Here is a 20,317-nt window from a genome sequence, read left to right on the forward strand (position 1 = left end):
CACATTTTTATAACATTTCATGCATTATCGACCGTTATTAGAAATATTCAATGAAATAAGTTTAATCATTTGCGTATCCAATGGTGACGAAATAATAGTGTAACAACACACATTATTAAGTTCAGCTTAATCTACCCCGTTTAGTTGACGCAATGCCGAAACATTCAGATCTATCAATCATCATTTCAGTATTGAATTCCTTCAATACAATATAACACATAACATCTTAATCATTATTATACTATACTGTACTATACTATAGTTTAATAAAACTACAGTTTATCGATACATTTGTCAATGACACTTTGATAACAGGAGCGTCTGACATTGCTTTAACTTTTGATAACGTCGTGTCTCTTAAACTTGGTCGTTTTCAATCACTTTGTTTAATTTTTCGAAAAGCAAAAATTTTAATTAATTGATTATATTACTAGTAGTCATGAGTAAGTACTTACGGATATATTCACTTCATGTAACTACACTTCATTTTGAGACATATATGCTGGTAATCTGTTTCCAAGTTTGAAACTGGTCTGGGGTAATTTTTACTTCATTACGGTAACTTCATTTTTGTTTGAAAGGGCTTTGTACGCACCAAGCTGAAGAATGCTATACTTAATAGAATTCAAAAGTGAAATTCTTCTGCTTATGTCTATGTTTAATGAGGATAGCAGAACTGGATTGATAAGTCTTAATCGAAGTAAAATTATCATGGCATAAATGAATGAAATATCTTAAGCTGCCTGTAGTTATCTGAACTCTGTCACAAGGGACCAGTCAATCTTTTCAACCACAACATCGTTAGGTCATATCCTTTCATTCGGCCCTCAGCTAAAATCCAGAGCAGGTCAGGCGCATATAATCGAACTTATAGATAATACGCCAACAGTCGCACAGATAATTGCAGTTATTAATAAACTAATGAGCAATACGCGATACTTGCAATTACAGCGATAGGCTCGGCCTTGGCTGATTTCACTTATCTAGCGAATTTTTTACATTTTAGGTACGGTGTCAGTTACAGCGGTTGACAAGTAATTTTGATGGATTATATTTTTGTATTTTTTTCTGAGGTAATACGCAAGCTCTAATATCCTTTGCATATAAACTTAATTTATTGTTAATTCCAGTACTTTCAAATGTTGGAAGTTAATAAAACTTCTTGCTGTCACAGAATTATACAATGCAATTGAGAACAAAATTACAAAAATAGAAACAAAAAAAAAAAAACAGATAGGACCAAGGGTTGTCTTGATAAAAGACTTTTCTACTCCCTTAGATCGACATCTGTCCCATTCAAGTTATTTGCAGATGGTCCAAAATTTTCATCAGTGTAGTTGCTCGCAATTTAGATGCACTGTGTATAAGTTTCCCGCTTTCGCTTATAACTTGGTCCGACATAGCAACAGATTTTGGCCGTCAAAAACGCGTAAACTGATACCGACTGATATCTGTCTGCAAGCTGCAACATATAAAATTGGAATTTATGTATTATGTCCAAAACTGGTCCAATTTACTACCAAACTGGTTATTATTAATTAATATTTGTAAATTTTCCGATTCACATTGACATAAGTTTAGGAAATACAATTGTTGATTTAGGTTACATCATTTGAATGTTAATATGTTATGTAGCCGTTTTGTCTCGATAATAATGTAATACGTTTTTTAAGTAAATAGACCATATAAACATATAGGAAATAAAATTGGTACTTTTAATTATTGATTTACTTTTAGAAAGCTTAGAGCATGCATAACCAGCTTTTAAGTCTCTTTTCGCTACTAGAAATTGTTTTTCTATCACATAATATTTTATAGTAGTCCGTACATTGGTAAAATAATACCTACACGAACTTAGTAAATTATTACCTCTTATTTTGTTATCTATCTATGACGTCTGTACCAATATTGTTTATATTGTGATAATCTTTGACAGAATCGGTGACCCTGATATAATTACCCTAAAAATATAGATTTACGCACATTGAGTGCATCAAAAAAGATTGTCCAGTTAACTAAGACACCTTATAGCAAACATCTACATATGTTACAAAGACCAGAAAATTCTGGTCTTTAAAATCAAAGATGTTTTATTGGTGCAAAAAAATGGTGGTCAGATGTCAGTTTATAGATATGATTTACGAAATGCATGATCTACCACAAACCTACAATGTTGCGCAAGGTGATAGATATTTTGATAATATTACATCAGTTATTGAAAAAAATGGTGATAAGGTATAAAGATACCAATACCTAACGGAATCTATATTTTGGAAAAAATACTGATGGTAGATTAAATATCTATTGTTCTTAATTATTTGGTAAGAGATTTTTTTCTATGCGCTGTTATCTGTCGTGTCAGGACAGTCTTGGTTTACCTAACACTGCTCAAGGCAATTGGGAATTCTAGCAATTAATAAGAGTAATCTGCTGGTCAAAGGCCTCCCCCAAGCTTGAGGATTTGCCCTTGTTTAGATTTTAGCTTTGGAGATAGAGCTACTCATTTCCTATCAGGGCATTTATATACTATCTGATGCTTTATGGTAGCTATACCGCAACTATTTGGTCGCCAGAGCCTGAACTGTTTTTCAGCAAAGAGCACTAGCAAATGAGGTTGGCAATTGGGTCAAGACTATGAAGTTTTCATTGTTTGGACTATCCGATAGATTCCTACATACGTAACTCGAGAGATACAGAATACTTATGTACGATTAAACACGACTTATATTTCTCATAAGCACAGCTTAATATAAGCTTATTTTGACGTAACGTTTGACTAATAATATCGTCGTGATCCTCAATCCTCTTATCAGGAATGATCATTATATTAATACCCTGTTGGAAAACTATAGGATTTTTTCGACAAGTAAAAGTATTAAACTATCCAGTATAACTTGGACTTTCATTGTAGCTTCAATACTAAGCCTGTATACAAATTACTATAACCTAATTTAGTACTGTAATTTTCTACAGGTCTTTTTAAAATGGTCTTGACGTAAGAATAAAACAAAAGCGTGTGATTTATTGCTAACTTTTAAGTGTTCTTAGGAAAATTACACTTGTCCTAAATACGTTAATTGCTTTGTGAAATTATGGTAATTTACTTGAATATGCCTATCAGTTTAAGCTTTAACAAATAGAGATGGATTTTCTGTTCTTTTAGTTCTGATGTTACAAAGGTGAAAGTTTGTATTTTGATGAAACTTGGCAATAATATATATACATATACATCAGAATAATATAAAAGCTTTTTTTTTTATGTTTCTTTGGGGCGCGGGTGAAACCGCCAGCGTAAGCTATACATATTTTTTGGTCCGTCGATACGAATCTAAGTATATTATTAGAATAGAATATTATCACACGCAGCTAACTTCAAAAAGTCTGGGGATCATATTTATATGTAGGTAAGGGAAAGGAGGAAAATGCCAGCTAAAATGTAGAAGGGCTCTTACTTATATTTAAACAGCAAGTTTATCTGTATTCTTACATTTTAGTTCGGAGAATCTACAGCTATATTACCATTACATAATTTAACACATAAGTAACCAGCTTCCAACAGCCGTTTTACACGCTCCCCGAGTTAACTCTGCGCATCAGGATAAATAGTATCCTAAAGCCTTCCTAGTTCCTTGATACATGACCTAACTAACACTGATTTTTTTTTTCTGATTGGTCTCTTAGGTCCTGACAAGACCGTTCAAGAAGCAAACTCTTCAGCTTTATAGATTTTAAAATAAGTAATAAACTGTTTAATGTAGTACAATTCAGAAATTATGTGAAACGATAAAGTAACCGAAAAGACCAAAAACTATTATCTTATTTGCGCAAATGAAGCAAATAACTAGGTATATGTTAACGATATGGAAAAAATCATAATTGCTTCTTTGAGCACGGGTTATCTTACAGTTGCTTAAGTTGCCCTTCCGAGTTTCATTCACAAGATCAAAGTCACATTGCTCTTATCATTGTTACAATTTAATATATAGTTGTATGTATATGTTATGTATGAAAATTGTGTCATATTTATTTTTGTATACTTTGGTTGTCTTGTCAGTTGGTTACTGGGTCGCTTAATTCATCAATGATTGTTTGACGGCATGAATTCTCATAGATACTTATGGTACTTTAACTTGTTTTTGCAATTTATTGCTGAAATCTCCGTTTCTATTTTGGAAAGCAATACCAATATTAAATATTTCAAATTCACGCTAAATCTTCTCTAAGTAGAATTCCACTTGAAAACTTGTAAATGTCGTCCAAAATAGGATTTTATATGTCTGCAAAGTTAGATCTTCTATAAATACGTAGGATTTTAATATTATTGAATATTTTACCAGATTTTTTTATTTCTGTCCTTCTAGTTTGATCTAAATAGAAAAGGACGAAATTTCGGAGTACAAACGGACGATTTTGTTTGTTTTGTGTTTTAGTAAGAGGAAAATATGTCAAGGTTTTCTACATCATCATTGTTACCTATCCTGCTAGTATTTATATCTTAAAATGGCTGATGCAATATTGTGTTTAATTTTCGTTGTTTTTGCGACATTTAGAAGAATCTTTTTTTACCTCAGCAACTCGTTGCTTCAGAGTAAACGTGTCAATACTATTATCTATTTACTTTTTCACGGCCGTCCAATTATTCTGAAACAAAATATATTAAGTACTGATAATAAATAAATATAATTCGATGGTTCTCGGTAGTTTTTTCTTCAGATCAGCTGATATTCGGTATGACGCAATAGGCATAATGATACCATTTTTACGGTTATTTTTATGAAGGCTGATTATGTGATAAGATGCTTGCGTAACTTAAAGTGACATTGGAGTCAATGCGCAAATTCTTCTGGATCGTAATTCGATGATAATTTTAACCTAAACTCAGTATTTTTTAATTATTTAATTATATCATTTTATAGGTAGAAGTAGAAGGCGATAAATATGCAATTTATAAACGTTGCAAAAATGAAACTCAGCAAGGAGCTAGTGATATTTTGTAGAAAAGAAAATTTAAGTTGTTTTCTTCATAAAGTCAAATAATAAATAACTTTCAAGCTTTATGAAAAAAGTAGCTTTCGAAAAGGCTTCCTCGATTTACTGAATGTAATTTTTCATTACTGCTCCTATATACATATGTTAGGACCAAAACCTATTGTTTTGAAGCCACTTCCACGAATGAACCAGAAGATTCTAAAAATAGTAGCCATGTCCTACATGCTCGAAGCTCCATTAACCTTATTTAATGAGTATTGAAAGGTGCCAGCCACATTATTCAGATATATGTCACGTTCCGCCCCTTTTACATATATTTCATGGTGTTTTACTTGAATTACCATAATGTCCCATGATCCATTCAAGGTGTAATAATAGAATTTTTCCTGATTTATAACATGGAGTTTATGATGAGGGGAAAATCTGCGGTTCTGGTGGTTTAGACAAAATTGTAAAAGGGAATTTGTCAGTGGTCCTTTTAGTAGCTTTCGTCCTTCCTCTTCTATCCTTTGGATGATAAACGGTTAATCGATCATGTAAGGCTATAAATACTACCTAAGTTCGATCCAGGTTGAATATATTGACTATTATGTAAATTATAAATACGTAACACAATAAAAGAATACGTCTTAAATTGACCTCTGCGAGCGTCCGCACTTATCGCCGAAACTTATTCCGCATTAAATTAGTTTTTATAGAAGAAAGATCAAAGTACGTGCTTAATTATTATATTTTGTCGTTTTTACGTCTGAAAACATTTCGCTTGTTATCTCCTCTAGTAGATAAACTTTTAATATCAAAGCAACTAGCCGAATAACAGTAAACAAAAGATTTTCAATTTCTTCAACCAAAATAAAACTAAAGGAACCACCATCTGTCCCAAGGATGCTTCTTGCATTTGCAAGGTTCCGAAAGGAAGGACACAAAAGTGCTCTTCAAGCCAAGTCAAGTAAAACCAAAGCCTGATGCTTCTTTGGAAACCGTTAGTCATTTTGAACCCGTAATCAGTTTTGCAAAAACTAAAAGTCATAATAAAGGCATTTTATGTTTCAGATCTACAAAGGTTTAGATGTGGTGACTGCGAAGGCATCTGCCAAAGAACGGGAACGGGCTCCTCATCACCTCTTGGACATCCTGGAACCACATCAGATGTTCACCGTCGTGGACTTCAGAAACAGAGCTCTTAAGATCGTATCCTTTTTATAAACTTCACCAGAAATGACCTCAAAGGCGACAATTGATCAAATTCCTTCTTCTTTGTCCATGCGTATGTGAATTGTCCCTTTTAATTACGCACCATCTGCTAAAACAAAAGGCGTATGATTGAGTAGAAATGATAATCAACCATCTTCTAAACAGACCTCGTTACAAGCACACATGTTTCCAGGTAAAGCTTGCTCTATCATAGAAATCCTCACTTCCTAGGAATTTCCTTATAGAAAAACGTATATTAATTCCTCTAGGGATTCGAGGTAACTAGAAAGTGTAAGTGGATTGAAGATGTATACGCCTATCTCAGCCAAAGACGAGTTCTAAGAACGACCCACTTACCTTACATATAGAAAGCAAATTATTTAGGAATTTTGAGATGTCTATATAACAGGTATCTGATCTTAGGATTCATGTTAATCTAGTACCTAAATGTTAAGCTAACAATCCAGTTAGTTTACTTTGCGAAGTTAATAAACTTACTAACTAAATAAGAAGATGACACAACTAAATCCTAGGAATTAATATTTTGGAAAACTCTGTAGTCTCTACAAACCAGATTTGTAATGATTGCAAACCATTAGGGTAAGTGTACCTCAAACAACTAATTAATGAAACAATGAATTCATAATCAGTTACATACTCACACAAATTCACAAAGCACAACATACTATAAACAAACAATTAAAACAGGTACACAAAGGAAACTTGCGTACACCAAAAACAGTATTTCGACAAACCAAATCGTTGTAAACCGCGTGAAAGGGAAACGTATCTAAAATATCAGCTGGTTGGCTAGGGTCAACTGCAACACTTAATGTAGCTGTAGGCGTACCACGTCATAGCATAGTTTAATTTAGTCATACTGGTTTCGAGAGTGACTGTGAGTCATGGTCCGTAGGTATAGTAATTATTGTTATAGATTTTGTGGCCTGTGTAGGGTTTTGCAATTTTGTGCTGTTTTTGCTGTCAGTTTGTCCGAATTTATTTAATCAAAAATATAGGACATTTTGATGAGCATCTCTGACTTTTCCATGTCTCATAATCAATTTGTTTGGTCATTAATCATTATTGTTGTCTCTTCTTGTTAATCCTTGCTTTTGAGAAGTATTGTAAGATGTCCTTTAAATGTGCTGTATTGAGCAAACATTAGGTAGGTATCCTCATGAATCCAAGTTCAGATAAACTTACCACCATCGTAAATAGCAATACTTTTCATTTTTCTTTTCTTCTGTATCTGTTAAATCAGCTTTATTTTCTTACATGTCTTCTTCACCTTTCCACACAAACATAACCCCAAACAGTCTTTAATGCTAGCCAAATGGCGACACGAAATTACGTTGATCAAACCGTAGAAGTGCCGGTAACCTCTGACAAGTATTTGAAAGGTTTAGCTTCTTCCGCGTTTCGGCCATTGACCATATAATCCTCTTATGCTGACCAAAGTAGCTTACACATTTGGTACACCACTCTGTCTTTGTAATAAGTATGTACACCGCTAACGACCAATTTCACCGTTCAAAAGTGAATATTACTTGATTGATAATACCGTTTCTTCGGCTTTTGATCGTCAAAAGGTGTTGTTACTGATTTTTGTTTAGGCATGCGGTTTTCCTTGTCTGTTTGGTATTTGAATTGTTTTTTTGTGAGCTGCGATTAATTGGTACCAAAACTTGTCATTATGGTGTGTAAGCTGAAAAGACGTAGAAATTACCTATCAACTGTCTAGTGACTATAGTCCCTAAGGTATTAAAACGGTTTTCAACGCAGAATAACAACTCAATGTCTTAATAAAAAAATTAAATGACTTCAAGGAAATTACAGCCAAATCAATCTGGTTTTTACGTTTTATTGTCCGTTATGATCTCATCAATTATCTTCCTTAACCTCTAATACAGATAGATGATCTAACAGAAAAAGGGAAGATACCTATCGTAGTCGGTGGAACAAATTACTACATAGAATCCATTGTTTACAAAATATTGGTAGAAAACATGGATGACAATGAAGCTTTGTTATGGGATAAGAGTAGAAGAAAAAGAGATTTGGACAACTCTGAAATAGATGAGGAAATTAATAAAAAGAAACAAACAGTAGAGCCTACAAAAACCGAAGTAGAAGAACCTACATCATCATCTGAAATTAGTAAAGAAGTGAATAATTCTCAAATAACCAAAGAAAAACTACAACAAGATGTAGATAATGAAAAAGTTTTCACGAATGAAGAGATTCACGCAAAATTGCATGCTATAGATCCAGTCATGGCGGGACGTTTGCATCCAAACAATAGAAGAAAAATATTAAGGTAAGTAATAGATGTAGTAAGATCAATTAAATTAATTACAGTTGAACTTGTCGGATTAACCATAATATATTAGTTTAATAGGATTACTCTTAATCATAATCAATGATCAAAAAAATAATATTGAGCGGATTAACTTCATTTGATGTATGATTTTAGATTTCAGCAGTTAATAAATCATTATTTAAAATTCCCTAATGACTTGCCAATTTATATTCTGTTTACGTATTTTCCACTGGTTTAACTTAACATATTGTGCTACATAATTATGTTTTTATAGTACCCTGGCGCCCAAACAATTTTGTTTTCGCTATCACTAAACGGTTTAAAAATAAATCATTCAACAATAATATTCATTGAAAAACAACGAAGCTACGCATACACTGCCGCGACCGGTTTTTATGAATGAATCCCTCGGATATTTGTTAGACGACTATCAATAACTCATTACCAATTTTAATAATAACCCTTGCCATTCGATTGTCACCCCTATTGTTATTTACTAAGACTTCATTTGACAGCACATCTATTTCCTAAAATGTGTTTTATCAAGTAATGCCAAAGGTCAGACGCAGTGTGTCAAATTGATCAATCTGGTCGTCACTCGTGCTTATATTATCTTGAACCTTGAGTGTATGGTCATAGAGGTCAGATTAGCTTGTTGTGAGTGGTGTGAGGATCTGTCTACCCATGACATGTTTCTCGCACATCACGTGAGCTTTTAAGGATGGTATCCGTGGGATATTTTTGGGTTTTTAATTTGAATATTGATGGGAACTTGTTTAACTCAACTTCTGGTGGATCGTAAAGTTTTAGAGCTAACCAAATAAGTGGGTGGACGAAAACAGCTGATTTCAGGGTCAAAGTAAATTATTTGCAAAATAATGTATGGAAAGACGTAGAAGGAATCAGTCAAACTGCTATTATTTGAATTGTAAACGTTAGTTTAACTGGTAATAATTGCTTAGTAATCTTTCTTAAATGGTTACGTGTATTTGGTTTTAATACATTCAAATTAATGTACAAATGTTAATAGATTAAATGGTAGAAGTTTCTGGAAAATTCATCATTGACACTTAATGTGTATTTTTAACGATAACAGACAATATTATCAGCAACCATCATCATTAATACATTTAACGACAAAATCATAGCATTACAAAACTTAGCTTTGATTTCAAAGATTTTATATTCTCCTAAATTCTCTTTGTCGACATTTTCCAACAATTCGTCAATCCATCTTCACTAACTGTTCTCTCTAAGAGTAAATTACATCGAATTTTATGCGAATTCCGTACTTAACAGCCTTGAACGAATAATCAATTTTATTCTCTTTTTATTAGAGTAGATATTCAGTTTCCTATGTTTGATGTTTTATGAAGATATCTGGTTCGACCCCATCAACCTCTGTAGCTTCCTGTTGCATAATTACGTTTCTCGGTGTGTCTTTGATTGCTTCAGTATCTTTTATTACTTATTCTGAATTGATTACAATAGCATTGGTATCTTCTGTTACATAATTATCATTTTATTTCGTATTTTGTTCAGCATTTATGTTCAGATCATTTAGGAATTGCGTCACATCACTCCCACTAATATCCTGCTTAAACGTAGGAAGCACATAAACTGGTCTTCATAACCTTATTAACCATTTGGCAATATCCGTTGTCAAAATCATCTGTCACGTCTGTTATTCATCAAACACTATAAAGTCCGTTATAAAAATGGTCACATTAATGTTTCGCAGTCTAAAAAATCATGCTAAGCCACCGCCTTCGCATAACGCACAAGGCAGGCTCAGATATGAGATATAACCGAAATAAGACTTGTAAAAAAGTCCAACTTCCCCCTAGCAACTGCGTCACGAAACTTGTTCACGCGGTTTACATAAACATAGGAATTGAAGGCCGCATGACATGATGACATAAAACCTTTGGACCAGTCATCTCGATCCCCCTCGTCGACTGCAAAGTTCCGTACCGCAGAGGAAGTACATTGACGGCGGGGGTTCTACTTAAACTAGACGCAACCACTTCCGTAGGTCTTTAACCGCTACCAAGGATTTCGTAGACGGTTGCGAATGTGTGCGTGTGACCTTGGTTCTACTACCCGATGCTAGAGTGGCCATGTTTGCGCCATTTGGACGCGGATTGGGTCGCGAACATCGAATGTGGGTCGACCTAATTGGCCTCTTTGTTGGGACAAGTGATCGAATATATTAATCGTGACGTTACTCATGTTTTATTAATTAGTAATTTTATTTCACTTCGGACTGTTTAATTTGGGTTAATAGCCAATATTTGAGAAACCTTTGTAGTAAAACGATATTTATTGTTGATTAAATATTTGATCAGGAATGAGACTTTTATACTGTTTGTTTGATAGAAATTCATATAAATTATTACTTTTATTTTTTCATATGGTCTTCGAAGGTTAATTCAACATTACACGTCGGTTACCAGGTACTTAAATCTACACACCTTAATCGGTAAATAGTTCACATATTTTTCCTTAGAGTAGGTTAGTAATTTTCGATATCACAATACCCAAGAGTGACTAAAATGTTTTATTTTTACGTAAACTTTTTAAAAAGTGCAGCCATCTTTTATAGACAACTCGGCATTTAATCCAGGTCACTAAACCACCCCTGACCACTAGGACGTCAGCTTGTCTATTTGTAAACAAAAACAAAAGCTGGACGGTTTTCAATCAACAGTCCGGTATCTAGTGTTAGAGATCATGGTCGCCCTACACTTTATCGCGAATAAGGCCCCTCGATAACCCCGAATTATTTATCACGTGATTATTATACATTCGGCAAGCTAGACGAATGTTTAAAATGGAAAATTATCATATTACGCATATTCAGTTTGAGTGTATTTGAATATTTTTCGCGCGTACGTTACGAGCTGCGACGGAGTTGAAACGCGTTTGGGGCGCGGATGTTTTGAAATTGCGTTGTATTTTTATCATGATTTTGTTAATTTTAAATCAGAGCTAAATAGGATCAAAGTAGATATTTTTTAATAATATCTACGACACACTCAAAACGATACTACCTACAGTTTTTCTTATCTATTATAACACTGAAAAAAAAGCTTAGTTTCAATTTTAATTACCAGAGTGTAATTAAATTATATTATTTCTCGGCTCGGATAGTCCGCAAATAGAGGCTGTTATGATTAATAACAAAAAAACGAACTAACCTAAAACAAAACCTGACCCAAATACCAAAAACGTATCGATACTTGACAGTCCCATTCAATAACATAGTTTTGTCAATGGTTTCCCATACAACTAGTAGGTACTTCTCACTCCATTCACATGATTCAAGTTATCGATTAATTGACAAACCTGACCAGCCGTACCCCATTGTGTGAACCCATGGACCATGGAGAACAAAATGACTACCGGAGATGTCATAACGAAAAATCTCCTTAGAAAGTAGAGCGCCAAAATACGGGCGTTTGGGGGACGAGGAGTTACTAGTTCCGCCCTTACACGCCTTCTATGGAACATACCTATTATTGTCAAAATAAAATCACCATCAATCAATACCAATCTTTAACAGTTTGGTTTTAATTTGACAAGGGACCCGAACGTCTCGTTAGTTCTATCAACAGATCACGCCTACCGTACGTTGTTTGACCTACAAGAAGGCGCCTGATCTACCTTCCTTACGGCATCTCTGCTATCATTCCTTCATCCATGACATGGACCAATAAGAAGAAGTTCAGTGCCGAATAAAAACTCTATTACAAATCTGTAACAAAAAATATAGCAAAACCTATCGAGAGCATTGTACTCGCTATGGAAGATGGTTGATCACACTATGTACTGTGAACGCCAATTAAAGTTTATAAATAGATTTCAAATACGTAAATGTTGTATACTTAGTTTTTTAATTAAGGATTAAGTTTCACGAACCAGTTTATTTAGAGCTAGTTAAAGCAAGTTTTAGCTTTGAGCTAGAGGTCATCAATTCTGGTCGTTAATTAGATCTTTTATATGATAGTGACGAATGTTAGTGTCTTATCTAAGGCAATGTCTATTTATATAGTCTATTTTAAAATGGGCGTTGAATTTCAGTCCTCGAATTACACTAACTTTTTGGTTCTGCAGTACTCTTTAGGTTTTTCTAGTTACTTATCGTGTACTTAGTTACAACAGTTAGAATTTTAATTTAAAATATTTATGTGCTATAAACGAGAAAATTGAAAAAGACAATTTCAACATATTTTTACCAAGAATTTTCATCAAACAATCTACTTCAGCGCAATCTTTATTTTCATAGCAATACACTATTCTTTTGCCCCAAAAAACTAGGTTAGACTATTATCTCGAGATATTTTTGCTCATATATCTTCAGAATAATGTCTATGGCATACAAATAGGAGTTTTCCGACTATTTTTGTGCTGTGACGTCACTGTTGCTAGGGGCCGAACTAAGAGCTAACATATGGGATGAAGTATTTGACTTCAGTCTAACAGTATGTAATTCTTTGAAAAAGTAATTTCTGAGAGTTAAATGTTTTTTGGTCATAAAGTTAGATACGTAAATATTTACTTCGTATAAAAATAAAATATTGAATTGAGAATCACCAAATTTTAATTTTAAATCAGTTCCATTAGATTCTAGTTCAAAAACCCTATTTTATGAAAAATCCTTTGAAATCTTAGTGTAGGTTAATGTTGGACCACAACCCCAAAACGGAACAGTGAAAAACAAACAAGGACTATAAAAAAAAAATTACGTACAATGATGACTAAGAGAGACTGCCGAACTCCTGACAGGGAAGGCCTATGCGTACAAGTCCAAAAAAGAGACTAATATGATAAGAGTAAAGATGACGCAACTGCACAACAATAAATTATTTCTAAAATACAACAATTCGGCCTATATCCATGATGCCATGCATATAAATAGCAAATACAGCATGAGATAATAATTTAGGCACGAAAAGAGTACTAGGTATTAACATTTTTTCGTACTGGGTGTGCACTCGGTACTCTTATTTTAATCTTGCGAAAATATTCAGATCTCAAAATAAGTGTGAGCAAAGTGTATGATTTGCATTTGTTTTATAAAATTGTGTTGATTATTTTTCCGACCCAAATATCGACCAATAGAATTGCACCATTCGACGTCACGTGGTACAACCTACATGGTATTATACTGATAATTTTTTGAATATTTTCTCTGGTCGTTGCTATGTCAAACTGACAGGTTGTGGCCGACATTTGGGACGGAAAAATAATCCCCCGAATACCACACGAGCTTCAAAATTATCGGGTATTTTCCGATAGGTTCGTTGCAAACAAATGAAGGAGTCAAGTTTTTCAGGTTAAAAAATCACGAGCGCGAAGCGCGAGTGATTTTTCCTGGAAAACTTGACGAAAATACCCGATAATTTTGAAGCTCTTGTGGTATTATAAGTGAAAATGCCTATGCCTAGTACAGATTTCTTAAAACTTTTTTTCTCCGAAGTCAGCCGTTTGATGTCTCGCACATGCGTAGTAGTAGTATTTTAGACTACCATGAAGTTGCTAGAGACCACCTTCAGAGCGGCAGAGTTATTTGACAAGTCTAATGAAACTTCTTCATTTATCTTTACCTTTCATTTAGTTTCATTAATATTTTTATAGTTCTTATAAATAGGATATAATACATATCATTGCACCTACATAATATCTGAGGAAAAACTTAACACCCGGCTGTAAAATCAACAAACATACAAACTCGATTATGTTCTTAAGTATGTAGTTCACAATATAAGCAGTAGTTTATATTCTATAGTGTGAATTCACAATTACATAGGCGTGTAAGCACGCGAGTGAGGATGACATGACATATCTGTCACTAATTATGTCAATGAAATATCGGTTGTCACCAACGTAGGTATATTGGGCGGTAGGAACTTTAACCTTGACATAAGTAATATCTTTATCATCATCAATAGCTATTTTTATCGTCCCACTGTAGGGCACAGGTCTCTTCTCAGACAGAGAAGAAATGAGTGTTAATCACTACGCTTGGTCAACGAGGATTGGCAATTTTACTTTGGACTTCAAAATTCAGGTTCCCACAGATTTTATCCTTCAACTTTACTCAGTAATTTGTTGTATCATCCTATGTCATACTCATTTACTATTGAGCATAACCCTTTCCAGCCATCATCAGCTCAGTAATTTTAATTACATTTTCAAACGCCATTAAAATGCTTTACCACCAAATAAATTAAGTTTCCAACTTGGCTAAGGTGTGTCGGAAATTCAAGTGACAAAAGCCTATCGGATTAGACGGCTTACGGTCGATAGGTCGTGTTTTAGAAGCCCACTTACTGCACTCACACTTCAAGTAGGTACCTGTAGGTATCTTGCTATATACAATCTTAGAGTTGACAAATGTGTGAAGTTTTCGTAGTAAGGCACTTTCCGCTGAGGTAGTAAGATACCCTAGATACTGAGAAGGGCCTACTTTTTATCCGGATGCGGGAAAAAGTTCCCTCAGGAGGAGGATCTCTTGGATGTGGTCAAGAAGACCATGAACTATAGTCTTATTTTCAATAGAGCTAAAAATTGCCTTGATGCATCACAAATTCAAGATGCTAACTCACATGATTATGGTAATAGTATGTACTCAAACTTTCTTCTTCCTTCCATTTCAAACTATCACAAAAGAATATTTGTTCCGCAATAACCTTATATCCTCCTCGAGTCTTCCCGTTTGTGTCCTTGACCTCGATCCTCCTCCGTATCGATTTCACGCAGTTGACATAACAGAGTGGATTCGGTTAAATACTGCTGACTGAGGAATATTCTTTATTTTACCCACTGTGTTTTTTGTCTTTAGGTTGAATTGTTCCTGTGGATGTATGTAGAATAGTATAGGTCCAATATTTGGGCGTGTCTCGTAGTCTGGTGCAGGAAGTAATTTCTTCGGGACGCGCATGACACTGCGAGAGCCGAGGTAGTTTTAAGAACTCGAGACCTTGAAAGTTCACTCAAAGCAAAGCTGGAAGAATATTGATACCTTAGGACCTTTTAAATGTAGAAGTATCAGTCACATTTTATGTTTAAACCAAAAGCCCAATTGGATCAAACCATATTATTCAAATAGAGCTAACCAATGAAGGAGACAAAATCTAAGTCTCCTAAGTTACATGTAAAACTGCAGGATATAAATTCCATTCTATTCCACTGGAATAATGTTTCAAAGTATCGGTTGAAGCGACAACGTACAATGTCACAGTACATTGCCACGGCCATACCCTTGATAATGGCCCAAATTAGGCCAATTTAGAAGCAAATTCGGTTCTACAGACGCGTTGGGGATCCTTATGCAGTCTTTGTTACAAAGTATTAAGTTAAATGAAAGAATACACTGTTGATCATGGACAATATAATCGTATTAGAATTTGGTTTCTTAATTATCCAAGTCAACTAAATAGATTCATTTATATAAATAGGCTATTCGAATACCTAAGGTTATTCTACGAATCTTTATTTTTTGCACGTAGTTTACTTTCGCGAATATCCCTTGTGCCCCTAAAATTCAAGGCCACTTAACTCCTATGGCTTTTTTTTATTGTACCCTTCTCTGGGTTTCCTGTACCTCTGCTATATGACCTATCCTACATAGCATGTCAGACAGGCGTACATTCCTATATGCATATCGTATATGCCAAATTCCCGTGTCATATGTCAACTGGTTATCAATCAGGATGACGAGCGGCGCGACGGTTATGAAGCAAATTGAGAATACGAAGGTCATGGTTGAGTGGACTTGAAGAATTGGGACTAGCCAAGGAGTTTTAAATAATCCTGCTGTGGTTTTCTCAAGAGATGACCATGAATTTGTGCTAGTTAAGTGTTTTTTCACCAATTATCTGTATAGGTTTTCCCAACTATGTTAGGGTTGGTTTCCAGTCCAACGGGATTCTGATTTTTTTTTTCAAAGAGCGACTGCCTATCTGACCTCCTCAACCCGATTACACGAGGCTCTCTGACTAGTTGTCAGACTTACTGGCTTCTAACTAACCGACTAATGACTGTCAAAGATGTTCAAATGATAGCATTTTTTCACCAAGGCTGTATTAATTGAGACTTCGCCTACGATTTTGACATCCGTGGCGCCATGAATCCTTTCGGAGGACACAGTCGCTCAAGGTTTTCGATGACTCATGCGGAAATGTCCAATCTTTGTTCGGAGTCCTGACAATAAGTCAGGTTGTTGAAGAAGTCATGTGAATAGGGTCATGATCACCATTAGTTTTAGGAGCAAGTGTGAAACACAAGAAGTCGTTGCTTTTGCAATGTATAAAAAACTCGTCTTAATCATCACACAAATCAACACCATTTTTATTCGCAAAGCCATATGTTTATTCTGAAGAGCTTAAAACCCGATGAGTTACACTTCCGCGAATATTTTCTCAGTGATGACAGGCGGCTTCCTGAAAAAAAAAATTATAGCTTCAAAAAATATAATTTCAAGTTGGTATTTTCAATGTCACGGTGGCTAATTTACAGCAAGTTTCAGAGTACGTGACCCACATACATCGGATGGTAGAGATGGTCTTGAGGAGTCCCGCGGGGTGTGAGCGGGGTGCGGGGCCGGGGGCGTTACCCGGAGGATGACGCAAGCCCTACAATAAGGAAGTGTGTTCAATTGTCCGTGCGTACGGTGGGCCAGTCTATAACGGGTTGCGGTTATAAATTATTTTTTCATAAAAAATATTTTAGTACAATAATTAAATGAATCAGAAATCGTGCTCTTTCATTTGTTATTAATAAACTAGGATGTAGATTGAAAACCAATAAAAACCAAATTCATGGCCTCTGAAAAGGTTGAGATTGACAATATTTCACATTAATATTCAAATTATAAATGATATTAAATTGATGTCGTTATGTCAATAACTGGATTCAGAAGGTTAAGGTGTTGGCAGACGGTCTCATTAAATAATAATGTGTAGGTATCGATACATAATTAATTTGTATTAAAATATTCATCAAATTCGCAGATTGTTCTTGTAGACAATATTTTATTATAATAACATAAATAAACATAATTTAAATTCACTTAATTTTCAGATATAATCCTTTCTTAGAATTAGGAAGTATTTAGCACACAGTCCTTCACGACTCTAATTTTAATTAATTTAAAATTAAGAAATGAAGCACCTGTGACCCCTGAATATTTTAAAATTTATAAATTATTTATCTTAATGCCTACGAAATTTTATTCACGATTATCAAATAATGACATTAGCTATCTAACAAGGCCTACGTGTAAATTAACTCTGTACGTTTGTCAAATTTAGAATGCCTAGTAATTTACAATAATTTAATAATACTACAAACCCTAATTTTTGTGTAAATTTTGTCATAAATTGGAAGAATAAACGTGATACGTATTTTTTTCTATGAAACATAATTCTAGAGTGCCTAACAAGGCCTAAGTGATTTTCAATTGTGGGCTACATTAGCACGACTGGTCTAAAATTTGACTGAATGTCGTTAAACCCGAGCGGTAACAATGCAATTTTTCAGATTTATATGTAGGTACTTTCTAAATGTACCGGTTTCTTGCGGTTTTGCTAGCATCTCTCGATAACTATCTCGCACACAGTTTTATTAATCTGAACAAATAATCTTCGAATTTGTTAATATATTTCATTTATTTTGATAAGAATTCCTGTCAATTCCTGTCAACAATCAGTCCATTTTTTGAGCCCCTTTACTTAAAAAATACCAAATGTTTCCTCTTTGTGATAATACATAGAATATGACTACGTAATATTTGCAGAATAAGCCCGGTCGCCGGAATGCGGTGCGTATTGACTGATTTATAGTAATGTAATGTACACCGCCATCACGAGTGCTAGTACTTACAAATGATACTTGCAAAAATACTACTTGGTACAGACTCGTTTTTGTACTGGCTGATATCATAATTTTATTTAAAAGTAGATTGGGGCTTTTGATCTTTTAAATTCTTGGCGCGGTCGGTCTGCGGATGGGTGACCGTCTTGTCTTGTGACGAATTCCTCCGTGTTTAAGAAGGCAAGTTAAATTGGTGGGTATTGGCTATCATTTGTACCCTGGTGATCAGGAGCCAGAAAGTCTGAGAGTCAGTCCTATCAAGAGGTAATGGGTTGCCCGGTTGAAAGGGTCAGATAGGCAATCGCTCTATGTGAAACACAAGAAGCTACATCCGAGTACCTGGAAGCCAGTCCTTACATAGTTGAAAAAGGTCTAGGCAGCTGATGAAAGTTATTTAATGCAGACTGTGGTGTCGAAAATGTTATTGAAGGGCTTAATTAACTTGGAACTATCGTTCCATATAGGAACAAAAGACAGTAATTCCGTGTTTTTGATAGCAAAGAGTAGAATGTAGGTCTTATCAAGTCGGCCACCCGTGACATGAACCTATGTAGTTAGGTATACTAAAAGATAAGACGAAGAAAGTAACTATGAAGTTCACCGTGCTATAAATAACTAAACGGTTATTAATTACAATGATATCGAGGTTAAAGTTTAACAACATGTTATTACGTGAACAGTTAATTATTGACTTTCGATCATTTATATTGAGACGGAAAACTTATATGTTCAAGTTGTTCGTTTCACACTAATGATATAAATGTGAATATTTGGATGCGTAGATTTTTTTTGATACTCTACAACCCAAAAACTACTGAATAAATTAGCTTAGGTATATACCAGATTAACAGAATTTTGGGTACTTTTTATACAGATATGGGAATAATTTTCCTTGCAATGCTACCGAAATCGCGGTGACCAGCTAGTACTTTAAGATCATCAGTGATTTTGGTCTACTAGGTATATGACATAAGTAACAATGTAAAAACAATACAGACAGTCTGTGGTAACCAATTTGATTATAGTGTGGGTGTGTCTGTCTTGTTCATTATGTGACTCAAAAATTATCATGTTAATGTCTGTGTTTCTTCGACTAAATAAACTTGATTTTTGAAGGCCTTGAATCAAAGCTTGATGAATATTCGCACTTCTGTCGAAATAGGATCCTTCGATTGACATACTAAATGTCATCTGTATAGACACTGTTTTATGTTTTGCATTGACGTTCATAAGTGCTTGTAAAGGCCTAAATGAAATAAATGATTTGACTTTGACTTATTGTTACACATTCAGTATTGAAAGCTTAACAGTATAAGAATTCAAGGGTAGTCATAAGCCAGTAAGTCCGACAGTCTTACCAAGGGATACTGGGTTACCCGGGTAACCGGGTTGAGAAGGTCAGACAGGCAGTCGCTTCTTGTAGAACACTAGTACTCAGTTGCATCCGGTTAGACTGAAAGGAAGCCGACCTCAACATAGTTGTGAAAAGGCTCGGGAGGTGATGATGTGTTTCTTAAAACGATTAAAATACATGCATGAAACGTAAAACTTAACGGAAAAAACTACAGTAGGTAGTGACTATAGTAGGTACGCGACAAGTGTACGTACCATTCATTAAATAAATACTGATTCACACCGTGCGAGATGCAGTAAAAAAACTGCATTCGCGAACAATGACAATCGTAAATAAGTTGTTTTATGCTATTGACTCTGTGACGTAGATGTCACAGTGCAGTTTATGCAGTAATACAAGTTTGTACTATTTGAACTGTCAATACGAAGAGGTAATAAAAAAAATGAAAAAAAAAATGCAGTAACTTCAGGATTTTTTTTGCAATTGAACTGTGTTTCTATTTTGCACTTTTTAATTTACTGCATTCTATAAAAATATTTAATTTATTGTATGTTAACAAGAAAAAAAACTTAACAAAT

At 34.5% G+C, this 20,317-nt stretch overlaps 1 protein-coding gene across 1 annotated transcript in view; it reads left to right on the plus strand.

Moving 5' to 3' along the window:
- The window catches only part of LOC110373686 (tRNA dimethylallyltransferase), a 166,899-nt gene that overhangs the window by 78,496 nt on the left and 68,086 nt on the right, over window positions 1-20,317 (plus strand). The window contains exons 2-3 of the mRNA XM_064036942.1: window positions 6,043-6,180; window positions 8,097-8,503. Of these exons, the coding sequence (XP_063893012.1) occupies window positions 6,043-6,180; window positions 8,097-8,503 (545 nt within the window). The remainder of the gene's footprint in view (window positions 1-6,042; window positions 6,181-8,096; window positions 8,504-20,317) is intronic.

The sequence above is a fragment of the Helicoverpa armigera genome, chromosome 11 (genome assembly GCF_030705265.1).
Source record: "Helicoverpa armigera isolate CAAS_96S chromosome 11, ASM3070526v1, whole genome shotgun sequence".
NCBI classification, from domain to species: Eukaryota; Metazoa; Arthropoda; class Insecta; order Lepidoptera; family Noctuidae; genus Helicoverpa; species Helicoverpa armigera.